Below are 14,004 nucleotides of genomic sequence, written 5' to 3' on the forward strand. Positions count from 1 at the left end.
TACTACTTTAAGGCCACAACTGCCGACATTTAGGGAGGGTTATTTCCTTCCAGGGTTTTTGCATGTGTCTATTTTTAAATAGTTAAGACCACAGTAGGACCACCTGACTTGAAGCTCAGTTGTGCGTGTGTTGGTCCCACTAGGCTAGGACTCCTCCAGGGTCGGCCCAGTCAGTATACTGAAGTTCATAACCAGCTTTTTTTCCACTTAGCATTATATGGTAAGTATTTTCCTCCATCATTAAATACTCCTAATAAGTATAATTTTAATAGCTGCATAATGTTCCATTATTTGAACATCCCTTAATTCAGTTAACTCCCCTATTGTTGGCTAGTTAAACTGTGTCTAGTTTTTTTTCCATTATGGACAATACTGAGATTAACATCCATGTACACAAAGCCTTTTTACATATCAGACTATCTCCGTTAGGATTGATTCCTAGAACAAAAGTGTCTGGGTCAACAATACGCAGCTTTATCGTGTTGATATGTGTTGACCAAGAACTTCTCAGCAGTAGTAAACCACTGACACTGTCACCAGCATAGCTGGTCTCACCAGGCCCTCACCAAGTGCCAGCTTCTCAAAGCACAAAATATAAAGGATCTAAGGACAACTGAACCAGGTTTCCCAATAAATCAATGGCAAAAAGAACAAAGTAGGTGGGAGACAATCATAGACTAAAAGAGACTTAAGAGACACATCAACCAAACACAAAGTAGACCTTGTTTGGATTCAGATTCAAACTAAGTGCAAAAAGGCATTTTTAAATAACTAGGGTATTAGATAATATTAGATAATATGAAGGAACCACTGTCAATTTTGTTAGATGGATAATGACATCCATTATTACCACTGATGGATGACACTGTGGCTAAGGGGAAAAAAAGGTCCCAGATCAACCTATTAACAATACACATTAACATGTTTATGAGTTAAATGATACAATGTTTGGGATTTGCTTTAAAATACTCCAGTCTTCCCCTTCCCTCCACTCCAAAAAGATGGCTGTGGGAGGCGGAACAGATAAAGCACGACTCGCATAATGTTGCTGAGTGATGTGTATGTGGGGGGGTTTCCCACTTCTAAAAGACAAAGTCACAGCCCTTAAGTGGTGACAACCTCGCACCTGTGCATAGAACTTTCCGAACATTCCCTGACCTGCATTCTGACCTGACCTCACAGCCACCCTCTTCTACAGATGAGGAAACTGAAGCCCAAAGAAAGGGATTTGTGTGAGATTGTACAGTTGCAACCCAAAAACTCGTGTTGGAAGAGACCTGAAGGTGACCCTCTCCCCCTTCCCCACACACACACACAAACACACCTCCGATTCTTCTATTTCCTCTACAGTCCCTGCCACGTCTTACAAGTTTGCCCACCTCCAGGATGGAATCTAATGACATTTGAGATGGGCCTTTGTATCTTTAGGCAGCTCTGCCTGTTAGAAAGCTCTCATTCCAATTAAAGAAGTGGGCAATTTGGGACACAAAGCCAGGTGCCCTAGGTTTTTACCTCTTGCATCTTCTCCACAAACTGCAGCTTCCTTGTGTGTTCCTAGGTTGGAGGACCCTCAAAAGTCCAAATTCCACATTTTGTGAACCAAAATGAAAACCTCCCTCTAGGAAAGCCAGGAGCAGGCCCCTCTGGCCTGCCTTTCTCTCCTCCGTAAGACCAGCCAAGTCAAATCTTCATGCCTCAACGCAAAGTGAAATCTTCACTTACCGGAGGGACCCCTCTTTCAGGAGCTACTGTGGGTATGGGAAGCGGGGGCGCCTCAGGGAGAGCGCCACCCAACTCTTCTGCCCCAGCCGCGGGAAGCGGCCGCTCTGTCGTGGCTGCTGCTAAGTCTTCATCACCAGGACCCTGAGAAGCCAAACCAACACGACGAATCAAGCCACCTCACCCATGATGCAATGTGCACACTGCTGCTGGGGAGTTTTGTTGACTTTCCTTTCGGTGGCACTAGCCCAGTTTCAAAGCATTTTCCTACCTACAACTGTCATTACACCCGACACACTCACAGAAGCACAGACTCATAATCCCCTTCTGAAACATGCATCTCCTCTAAACCCCCTCCCCAGTCATGGTGCTTACTGCCTCTCACCCCAGCAATGCTGTCTAACTTTGGACCACATTCCGAGAAAGTTCTCCTTGGACAAAGATGGGGGTAGAGGGTCAGGACAAAGCCTGATCCCCTGACCCCCTCTGCTATGCTCCTTCAGTTACATCCTGCCTCCCTCTGGTTGGTGCCGACCCAGATAAATGCTCTAACGAAGCTGCCTGTGCATTTGGCTCTGGGAAGGCCGGCAACTGCTCCTGTCTCGTGACCCTGACCTCTCTCCCCCCTGTGAGGCAGAGAGGATGCTAGGAGATACTTACAGAAGTGACTACTTGCTTGGGGGTCGCTGTGGGTGTGAGGGGAACCAGGCCATCAGTCGGGAACCCGCTGGCCTCCTCTTCCTCAAAAGTGCTGAGGGGCACTTTTGCTGCAGCCGCTGCTATTGTTAAGCTTTCTTCACTGATTGGACCCTGAAATGAAATTGGCATAAGGGATCGTGACACTTCATCCACACCCCTGGTTGGTGGGTGTGTGATTGTGGGGAGGAACCTCCTGAGGCCGTCAGATAAAAGCATGGTCACAGCTCATCTAGGACCAGCCTTAGCCCCCAGACCCCCAGAGCTCCAGGCTAGAACGCACCTCTCAGGTCGTCCCCTCCCTGACCCGGAGTACCCTCCAGCACACCTCTGCCGCGTGCTTTGGCCCAAACCTGCGCATCCTCAGGAACTGGCACTCCCTACCTCCACAGGAAGCCCTTCTATCTCCAGACAGCTCTGCTAGTTAAGTTCTAGTTTCTGTTGAGTAAAGACTTGGTAGAACTGGGACCTGATCCCTAGTTTTCTCACCCTGTGACAAAGGATTTGCCTTTAAAGAAGAAGGAAAGGTAAGGAGGGAGGGAAGAGAGATGAAGGAGAAGAAAGAGAAGAGGAAGAAGAAGCAGAAGGTGGTGGTGACGATTTGTTAATTTCAATAATCCAGTAACTGCCAAGTGGCCTTGGGAGCTCCGTCACCTGGCCAGGGCATACCTTCCCCACTGTAAAGTTTCCTTGTCTGGACATTAGACCAGAGGTGAAAGGCTGGGAGTGAATGTGTGGAATGATCTCAAAGGCCAGTGTTGACATGTGATGGCCTGACAACCCCCTCTTTTCACTCACTCAGCAAACATCTACTGAGTCCCCAACATCTGCCGGGATGAAGACAGATCAATGAGCAAGAAGTATGTGATCCCTGGCCTCACAGAGCCTCCGGCCTCGTAGGGAGCCAGTTGTGATGAGGCTTTCCGAGGAGACGTTTGGGGTACTGGGAATGTGTCTGACGGGGAGACTTCACAGCCTGGGAGGCACCTCCCTGATGAAGCGGTGTCTGAGCTGAACTCTAAAGGATAAGCAGGAATTAACGGAGGGAAGAAGGAGGAGGAAAAGGTTCCAGGCAGAGAGGAGAGGGTGTGGGAAGATTCTAAGGCAAGAAGGAAATAGGCATGTTCAAGAAACTGAAAGAAGGCCAGTGAGGCTGGAGCTCCAAGAGCAGGGACAGTGGCCCAAGATGTGGCCCTGGAGGCTGGCGAGGCCGGACCGTACAAGCCTTGGAGGCCAGGTGCGGGACTGGGGTCTGCAGCGAGGACAATGGGAAGCCCTCTGCAGAGGGTTGCCCCCACCAGAAGGAGCCGGGGGCAGAGAGGATGGAGGAGGCCAGGAAGGGCCTTAACCATTGCCCGGGCTGGGGATGCAGTATCTCGGTACAGGGGGCTGGCGCTGGAGAAGGGTAGAAGGAGGGAGATCTGTGAAGTGTTGAGGTAGAAAAATCAACAAGACTTGACACATGACAGAATGTGGGAAGTAAGGAAGAGGGACGAGAATTCTGGATTAGGCAGCTGGGGGATGATGGTTCCATCATCTGAGATGGGAACACAAAAGGAGTGGAGACAGGAGTCTAGGTTTGAATCTGTTGAGTTTGAGTGTCCTAGGATACTTGCATCCTGTCTTCAGGAGTTGGGAGCAGTGTCTCCGTGAGGCCTGAGGAGAGGGCTGAGAAGGCCTGGCCATGCCCTTGGACCCTGCCAGGGCCTGCCTGCACCTGGACCCTCCACTGAGCTCTGACCGCCTGTGCTTGCGCCCAGAAACGGGCATGGCTGTGCCCGCCATCACCTCCTCCACTCACACCCAGCACTCCTCCACCCTGGCTCCCGACCCCTGCATCAGCCCTAGAACTCACTCCCACCTCACTTGACTCACCCATTTCCCCATGGGCCCACTGGGGCTGTCAGCCTGCGCTGTCCCCACGCCTCCAGGGCCCACAGTACTCTCACCAGGCACCGGCAGACTGCACCTCTGAGGGAGTATTTGGTCAGAGAGGTGTCCCCTCCCCATTCAGGTTCTTCTGGATTTGCTGAACAGAATGGAGACCGGCCCCCTGAGAAGGCCAGGATCCACTCCCAGCTGTGACCTCAGCCTTCCAGCACTTTATACTCCTTACCAAAGTGACCCCTTCCCCAGGGTCCTGAGTGGGCATGGAGAGGGTCAGTCCCCCGGTGGGCACACTGCTGGCCTCTGCTTCCCCGGCACTGCTGACGGGCACCTCGGCCTCCCCGGCTGCTGTCGCTGCTGAACCTTCTTCGTTATCTGGACCCTGAATAGGAAGACATCACAAAGGGGCCCCATCACTGATCCGCGGCGCTGTGGCCAGGGGAAGCTAAAACTGCCCTCCCCAAGGTTACTGATCATTGTGGGGACAGATCCAATGGATGCTTTCCAGGCCTTCACTCACTGGGACTCTTGGCAGGAGGTGACATCGTTGGCCACTCCCAGAGCAAGAGAACACCACCCCTGACCCAGACCTAGACACAGCCTCCAAACCCACCCCCTCCCCCCGCCTCCAGGCTTGCTTCCCCCAATCTTTCTAAGATCCTACTGTGACTACATCACTTCCTGCTTTAATACCCTTCATTCTACATATTGCGTTGATATACGATATTTGCTTTTCTCTTTCTGACTTACTTCACTCTGTATGACATCTGTATGTACAGCAGAAACTAACGCAACATTGTAAAGCAACTATACTCCAATAAAAAAAAATTTTAAATAAATAAATAAAAAGGAGAGCAAAAATAAATAAAAGTTATATATCATTTAAAGGAAAATGAGCTAAGATCAAATAATTGAGTTTGAGGTCACTCATGCTTTACTGAAAGCTGAAATTAAAGAGTGTGTATAAAATCTGGAAAAAAAAAATACCCTTCAGTGACTTCCCATTTCTGCTGGACACTCAGCTCCTTCTCACGGTGTCCACGGTCTCAGAGGCTTCTCTAGCCACACTTCCCCTCCCCGTTGCTCACACCGGGCCCCACAGGCATGCTGCGTTTGTTTAGGTCTTTGTGCGCTCCTGTTGATGCCTCCAGGCCTTTGCTCCCGCTGGCCCACCTCCTGAACACGTCTCACTCCCATCACTTCTACGCATCCCCCTGGTCTCGCCTTCAGCCTCCTTTCCCCAGGAAGGCTTCCTGGCCCCCCGAGTCTGGGCTCTGGGCCCCTTTTGATGCTCCCCTGTGCTTCTCCTATTGTCCCTCTTCCCTCTCTGTTCCCAGGAGCTGGGTCTATCCTAGTCACCTGGAGCCCAGCACAGCACTCCACAAACACCTGCTGAATGAGTCAACAGAGGCCTCGGCCTCCAAATCAGTGTCTACTGGGACTCGGCCCCACAAGGCTGTCACTCTGTCCTTTGCAAACAGGTGAGGAAGGCCAGTGACTGCTCCCACCTGAGACGCCACCGAACTCCAGAAGCAAGTGAAGCGGAGCATGTACTCTGAGCTAATTACCAGAGTGACCCCTTCCCCAGGGTGCTCGGTGGACATGGAGAGGGTCAGTCCCTCGGTGGGCACACTGCCGGCCTCTGCTTCCCTGGCAGTGCTGATGGACACCTCGGCCTCCCCAGCTGCTGCTGTTGCTGCCAAACCTTCTTCCATATGTGGACCCTGGGAACAAAGGCATCACTAGGGACCACGTCACTTGCCCATGCCCCCGATCAAGGTGGCTGTGGCTGGAGAAGTCTGACTGCCTGTGCCCTCCGGCAGCTTGCATTTCTGTAGCTTCTTTCCTCAAGGCACTTTGTTATCTGTGATGTTACCCCAGCTCCACAACAGTCCCAGAATCCCTGTGGCAGGAGAGACTGCAAGGCACGTGTGTCTCCCATGTGATTCCAAGCATCTGTGTGCCACACCAGTGACTGGGAGATCAGTGCCTCCTGAGATACATATAGCTGTGCCTCCTGCTATAGTGCTAGACACTTCAATCTAGACCTGTCTTCCTCCCTGTGACCTCCCCTACGTGCGCACCCAGGAGCCATAAGAACAGGGCGAGTGTCTTCGTCCATGATGGTGCTTCAGAGATACGCAGGCGGCAGCCCCGTCCTCCTCAGCCTTCTCCAGACTGGACACCCCTCTCTTTCCCTGTGACTCAATTTCCACGGGAAATTCACAGGCAGATTCTCTGAAGGTTACACAGCAGATGCAGGAAATGGCAACAGAGAGCAGCTTTGGCTGTTGGTGTCACCAAACCGACTATGCTTTATCTCAGCTTCACAAAGGTTTGTTTTTTAAAAAAATTTGAGTGGGGTTTTGCTTCGTTTTGCTGCAAAAAGTAGTTCTTTTGGGTTTTTTTTTTTGTTTTTCAGCCATACCTCATGGCTTGAGGGATCGACCAGGGATTGAACCCTGGCCCCGCAGTGAAAGCCTGGAATTCCAACCACTAGGCTACCAGGGAACCCCCCAAAAATGTAGTTCTTTTGGATACTAAAAACACTAGGCTGATCAGAGTTAGACATATTTCTTTGCTGAAGGACTTCTCAGAGCCTTCTCTGTAAGAAGAATACAGAGTGGATCATTCCCCAAACTTATTGGCCTATAGAACCATTTTTCCATATAACATCAAATCCTTACAGAATTATCGTCCCCCCAAAACAGAGAAAAGCTGATGTCATAGGATTTTAAAATGAGATTTTTTTTCTGACTCAATGTCAGCTAAAGCCCCAAAGTACAAGTACAATTCCATAAGCCTCAGATAACCTCCGTGTTCTAAAAAAAGGAGCCAGACGACTTACATGGGACAGGCAAAGAGACAATGAAATGGAATCAGTTCTATCAGCATGCGCCCACCACCTGCCTTCGGCTATGTAAGAAAAGGTAAAGAATTCATTTAGGGGTTGAGTGATTAGAGACTTTTGTAAGAATTCCTTTGGAGACAATTTTCTGTGTGCTGTGGCTCCCCCCTGGCCCCCACCACAAACCATTTGGTGAGCTGGGTATGTAGTGTTTGGACTTTGGGAGGCAAAGGGACTGGTGTTTGATTCCCTCTAGGGAAATACCAAAGGCAAAAGCAGGGAGCCATCCAGACTGAGTCAAGAGAGAGAGACAGAGATATCTGCCCTGCAGTTGTTTTCCTGGTGATTGACTGATATGACCCTTCCAAAGGGAGCCAGCTAAAGCCATCTGGAGATGGGCTCCCACCCAAAGGGCCCCCTAGAGGATCAGGGTGACCAGCACGGGGTGGAAGCCCAGGCGGAAGTTAAAAGGCCCAAAATGGACTTGGGTCCTAGATTCCCTGCAGGAGGACCTCTAAGGAATCACAAAAGCCCCTGTGAGAGAATGTTCCAGCAACCAGATATCTTCCCCACAAAAGGCCCAGATCACTGATAAAACTGTGTTGTTTTCTCCAGGTGGGCCAGACTTTCTGGGGGGCGGGGGGGAGTGATGAGAGGGAGGAGAAAGAAGTAAGAAGACAGAGAGGAAATATCCCTAACCATGCTTCCTTCCCTGCCTGGCTCCTGATTATATTTGTATTTTTACTGAATTTTTGATATTATGCTGCAGGGATTTTGGAAATACCTGTGAAAATAGGATGTTACCAGATAGTAACTGGGAGACGAGAGAAGTGTCTTGAGTTTTCATGCCAGGATAGGGGAAAGAATGAGCTGACACAAGGTTTTTAGCAGAGGCCAGAGGTGAGAAACATAATTTGCTTTAATTTGGCACCCTCTCGTGTCCAGCATTTAAACAACTGGCTTTGCAAGTGTAAAAGCCAATTACCAAACAATAGAGCAAACACACCTGCAGTTAATCTCATTCTCTCTTGAAGGGGCTCAAAGGGCAGAAGACGCCGTGCATCTTCACAACAAGAGGGAGGCGGGTACCGTGTTGAGAACCCAGCATTCATCTCCGGGCAGGTTTGAGGACCTGGCTCTCCTCCCCTGTCCTGGTGCAACCCTAGGGAGACTCTGGGGCCCTGGGACTCCTGCCTTCTCTGTACCAGCAGGAGGGAGGCAGTCTCCCTGATATTCAACTAAAACCCTTGTGACTCTCTATGGTGCCCAAGACAAGTCACCATCAAGTCTGAAATAAGCAAGCAAATGTACTACTGACTCAGATGAAATTTACCATTCACTCACCTCTTCAATGACATGAAGGAAGGCCCCATCCGCCGAGCCAGTGTCAGTAATGGGGGAAGCGTCCACAGTATCAACTGTCTCCAGTGTGTCATTCGGGATCTCACCAGACCCTACAGGAAGCAGGCATTCTGCACTTAATAACTGCATTTTGCAAATGAAAAAGAATGTGGTCTCTCTTCACCTATGACTTGAAAAGATGTCCATAATACAGGATTAAGAGGGAAAAAATGTTGCAGAAAACCGGACAACGAAAGGCAGTATTACATGGTGGTTTCGATCACAGGCTCTGGCACCAGCTATAGGGTGAGAACCCTGCTTTGCCGCTTACTAGGAATGTGACCTGCAGCAAGGCATTTACCCTGTGGCTCAGGTTCCTTGCCTATAAAGAGGGGATCATAATTCCTGTCTCCTAGGGTCATTTTGAAGATTATGTGTTACAAGGATTAATTAAACTAATGCAAGAAAGGCACTGAGGACCTGACATATAGTTAGCAAGGGATAAATGTTCATTGTCAGTGTGGTTCTACATTTGTAAAAGGAGGAAAAACTATATATGAGAATACATGTTTTATCATCATTATATATATTATTATATAATTAATGCATTAATTATTATATATAACATATAAAATATATAGATAATTATGTATACATGTGTGTGCAGATAAACCACACATACTAGGCTAAACCACAGTACTTAACAGTATTGGTTTCTTCCAGAGGACAGCAGAGGAAACTATTTTTTTGGTTCATACAACTCGGCATTGATTGAACTGTTACCACAAGCACGTATTTCTTTTGCAATTTAAAAAAACAAATGGAGTCCTAAAGCAAAGAAAAAGACATTATACTAACATGAATGCCTGCCTGTTACAGGCTGGGCTGCAGGCTAAGCACATCCCCCGCACTCCCTCCTGGAAGCCTCCGGCTGGCCCATCTGTCCTACCCACAAGCACCTCCACACCACCTCGCAGCGGGTGGGCAGAACCAAAGCAGGAATCCTACGTTTTCAGTATCCCCAATATCACCCCACGGTGTGTGTCCTGCTCTGATCTGCACACTAACACCTTGTGATTATTAACCCCGTTTTGCAGAGGAGGAACAAGGTCCCACCTAAGAGGCTGCGAAGGGGCCCTGAAGCCAGCCCTTTCCACACACACTGTGCTCACGCACGCCCCATGGTAAGGACACTGTCGAGGGGGAGATGCTGAACTATTCAAGGGACCCTGTGCCCACATGCACTTAAAAGACTGAATGCCCAGGAGTGGTCAGTCTCTCACTGCTCTCTCGTCCTCCCTGCTCTGACCACCAGGGGGCGCTGTGCCAGCAGCCAGAGGGACCCCAGGCCTCTGAGTCCCCACCCCTTGGAGGACGGAGTGGGGGGGTGACAAAGGTCCTACACCAAGATGGTGTCAGGGACCCTTGGGATAAAACTCTTGGGAGGCTTTCGCTAGCCAGGGACAGGGCTCAGGGTTCAGCCCCTTCCTCCTCACTGAGCTGTCTGCTCAACAAGAATGAGGATCTCTAGCCAGCTCTGCTGCTTCTGCTTGGCCTTCTGTGCCACAGAAGTAATCTGACAGATGCCGGGGAACAGGCGAGCTGTGCTTAGGCTGGGTCCCGCCTCCTATGCACTCACCCCTCAGTCTAGGGGAGGCCCTCGCCTCCTGGCCCTGCAGCCTCTGCCCACTCCTAGCCCCTCGCTCTGAGATCCTAATTCCCCCCAGGAGAGCAGCATGTGCAATTCACAAACCACGTCCACACCTGCAGCCACAGCATTCAGTCCTCTCATCCACCCAGGAGGCAGGGGTCGTGAACCCTCGCAGTGGACGGCGGAGGAATCCAAAGCTTGGAAATGTTGAGCAACTTGCCCACGCCCGACAGCAAGGAGGTGGCTGAGCAGGGTTGCCGTCCAAAGGGTCTCACCCAGCAGTCTTGCCACAGCTATACCCTGACTCCTTGATGGTACTGTAACTTTATTAAATTATTATATAATTTTTTTTCTATTCAGTACTGTATATCTTCTCTCACAAACAGACTTTCCTAGTTGTTAAAATAATATTTTACTGAGGGCAGAAGTAAAAGGAATAATGATACATAGGATTTTAGAAGACATAAAATACCGAAGTACAAAAGAAAATAAAAACTACCTACAATCCTGCCACCCAGAGATAACCACTCACAGCATTTTGTTGTATATTATTCTAACACACACACACACACACACACAGTGCTCTACGTGGTTATATATAAATAGATATAAATAACATATATTCAAATTTAGGGTCACAGCACACATATAGTTTTGAAAGCTGCTTTTCATGTGGAGTACACCATGATCACGTCTCTGGGTCATTAAATTTTCTGTGTCACCAATTCCAGGGCTGTACATGTGAATGTGGGCAGTCTGGGTTGTTTTTGACCTTGTACCTAAATCTCAGTGCTCTGGTGTTGGCTGTAACTTCAGTTTGAATGGTTACCCCTCTGATAAAGGGCAGAAAAGGCAGGCCGATCTCCGGCCATGCTGCTGCCTGGGGGATCCCGTCAGACCCTGGGCTTCTGCCAGGGCTCCCCTGTATGGCTGGGCAGGGGCGAGAGCCCTGGATGGGTAGTCAGGAGGCCAGCACTGCCCCCAGGGCCTGCCAATGACCTCCTGGGTGTCTGCCCCTCTTTGGCCATCAGTTTGTTTCCCACATGTGCCAACAGGAGTTTAGATGGCCTGATCCTCAGAGAGTCGGCGAGTTTGTGGCCAAGGCCGGGAAGAGTAGGGATTCTGGAGTCAGGCCTGGGCGCTGGCTCAGTCCCACCACTCACTAAGCTGTGTGACTGTGGGCACATCACTCACCTTTCCAAGCATCGGTTTTTCCATCTGTAAAATACTAGCTAATACTAGCGACTAGTAGACATGTTGTCAGGATTGGAGGGGAAGTATGTAAACACTCGGCACACAGTAGGTATTTAATAAGCAGCCACAATTATCACAAGCTTTTCACACCCCAGGCCCTTCTGGAGGGGTGGAGTCTGGAGGTTAAAAGTTCTGGCATCCAAGATTAAACACCGGCTTTGCCGTTTAGGAGCCGTGGAGCCTCAGCTGGGTGACGTGACCTCCCTGTGACTCGATTTCTCCATCTTGTTTGGGAAGTGAGGATGATTATAGTCCCTTCCTCAGGGGGTTGAGGGGAAGCTCAAGTGAGATGCTCTCTATCACATACATCACCCAGTCGTCACTCAACAAAACCCACTGCGTATGAAGGTGCATCGGGGACTTGCCTTGCTTGGGGCTGCTGTGCGGGACCGCGCTCATGTTGGTGGTTTCCTGGGCCCACTCAGGTACAGATTCACCGGAAAGCTCTGCATCCTCAGAGGGAGAAGACAGGGTTGGAGGTGTGTTTATGGGGCCAACTCTTGCTTCTCTAGACTGCAGGGGAAATGAGACCCAAAGGATTTACTTGGCAGGAGAGCAGAAAAGACGGCAGTGAGTATCACTGGAGAAAACAGTATCTCCACAAAAGCTGAATAAACCCAGAAGAAAGCCTAGACCTGCCTATTGTGCACCTGGGCGATCACTGAGCCGCCCAGGCCCTAAAAAAGGTGTATGTTAGGGTAATTAAATTTTGTTCAGTTTACAGCAAGACTCTGATACTCTTGGCTGAAGCTCTTTGAGCACAGAGACCATATCCCTGTGATCCCTGCATCCCAGGCCAGCACAGAGGAGGTGCTCAGTAAAGACGCGTTAAAGGGAGGGAGGGAGGGAGGGAGGGAGGGAGGGAGGAAGGGGGCTGTGCTCAATAAAAGCTGTATAAATCCAATCCCAGAGGTACACTGGTCCTGTATACCTATGAAAAAAAAGATGGGTATGGTTTCCTTTCTAGGAAACTTCAGCTTCTGTGTAACTTTTCCAAAGCCAGTCAATGTCTTCACCACCTTTACCAACTAGGAAAAAGCAAACAAACCAAAAACCCCAACAGTTGGAAACAGAGCAGTTCAGAGAGCTAGGCAGAAATCCTGATAAAGGGCAGCAAAGGTCATCCCCAGACCCAGGATCGGGGAGCAGCTCCTGTGACCCAGGGCTCGTTAGTGGTCAGAGAGTCTCATCACTTTCTTAGCTCAAGGGGCTAGGGTGAATGGCAGGATCCTGCCGACCAGTGTGGTACCTGTGGTATGAACAAGAAACAACTAAGACACTAAGATTTCAGGGTAAATTTCTTACCACACCTATCACTTACCTATCCTGACTAATAACAGAAGGTTATTTCCTTAATGTCAGAACCTAGTATATAAATGATGAATCTCTGGTCCATCAGAACAAAGAAGATTCTTATGCGCCCTGTAACTTAGGATTTAATGGTTCAGTTCTTATAACCAAACTCGAGTCAAATACCAGCTCTCCACTTATTAGCTATATTATTTTGAGCAACTCATATAACCTCACTGAGCCTCAGCTTCCTCCTCTGTAAAATGGGTCCAATAATAACTACTTAAAAGTTATAAAATGCATGGATGTGCTTGGCACAGGGCCAGGCCCATAGTATGAGCCCATAAATGGTAGCTATCATCAACATCCCTAGATGTGATTTCTCTGGGTGTTAATATTAAAGGTGATTATCATTTTGCTCAACTGTACTTGTAGTTTTTTCCATAATGAATACGGAATACTTGTGTACTAAAAAAAGATATAGTTTACTGTACCTTAAAATCTCCAGGGTGAGGGCAGAGATGGAAGGCTTCAAGAAGTTGAGCCTTGAAGAATGAACAGTTTCAGAGAACAGGGATGGAAGGAGGCATTGAGGTGAGAAAGGACACAGCACTGCCAGGGCCTGACAACCTGTGCTTGGCCAGGGTTCGAGGATGGAAGCAGGGGCATAAAGCCTGGGGAGGCAGAGAGAGGGAGGGGGCTGGTTCTTAGAAGTCTGGCCTTAAACCAGAGGCAACAAACTGTGTCCCTTTGGGTAGCAGGATGGGGGAGATGTGGGCAGGTGTGTACTTTAGGGCGTTCACCCTGGTGTCAATGAGAGGATGGATTTGGGGTGTTGAAGTTTAGGCCAGGAGACCAGGAGGGTGCACTAAAGAAGCCCAGTGAGGGAGGAACCAGTGAGGTATAGCGGGAGCAGCAAGCAGTCACCGCCCCCCAACCAAGGAGAGGCTGGGAAGAAGACCAAGTAAGAACTCCCCATTCCCCAGCTGCATGGTGATCTAGCAAGGCGGTAAGGACCCCTGCCCCAGGCAGGTTCCTCTCCTCTCCCTGCCAAGGGTTGGGGGAAGCTACTTCACCATGGTTCCCTAGCCTGGAGCAAGACTGCGGGTGGCTGGAAGCCAAGTGGCTTTATAAGGGGCTTGGGATTTGAGATGAGGCAGGTAGGGCAGGTGAGCGTATGGGAAACACAGGACAGTCAGGTAAGGGTGGGCTGAGCTCAGTAACTCAAGGTGGCAAAGTTTGAGTTATATGAAATCACCAACTCCAGCCTCTCAGCTAAAAACCTCTTCTGGCAAAATCCCAACAAGGCAGCCATGAA

The 14,004-nt window shown here is 49.6% G+C and overlaps 1 protein-coding gene across 7 annotated transcripts in view; it reads right to left on the minus strand.

Moving 5' to 3' along the window:
• The window catches only part of COL15A1 (collagen type XV alpha 1 chain), a 98,794-nt gene that overhangs the window by 45,075 nt on the left and 39,715 nt on the right, over positions 1-14,004 (minus strand). For 4 of the 7 annotated variants that reach the window (XM_082468553.1, XM_082468555.1, XM_082468554.1 and 1 more), the window contains 6 exons: positions 11,762-11,909; positions 8,495-8,604; positions 5,871-6,026; positions 4,532-4,684; positions 2,380-2,529; positions 1,723-1,863 (listed from right to left, as the gene is read on the minus strand). In XM_082468553.1, coding sequence (XP_082324679.1) covers positions 1,723-1,863; positions 2,380-2,529; positions 4,532-4,684; positions 5,871-6,026; positions 8,495-8,604; positions 11,762-11,909 — 858 coding nt within the window. The remainder of the gene's footprint in view (positions 1-1,722; positions 1,864-2,379; positions 2,530-4,531; positions 4,685-5,870; positions 6,027-8,494; positions 8,605-11,761; positions 11,910-14,004) is intronic. The other 3 variants (XM_082468558.1, XM_082468557.1, XM_082468556.1) reach the window with 1 other exon arrangement.

This window comes from Balaenoptera physalus (genome assembly GCF_965194825.1).
Source record: "Balaenoptera physalus genome assembly, chromosome: 7".
Lineage (NCBI taxonomy): Eukaryota > Metazoa > Chordata > Mammalia > Artiodactyla > Balaenopteridae > Balaenoptera > Balaenoptera physalus.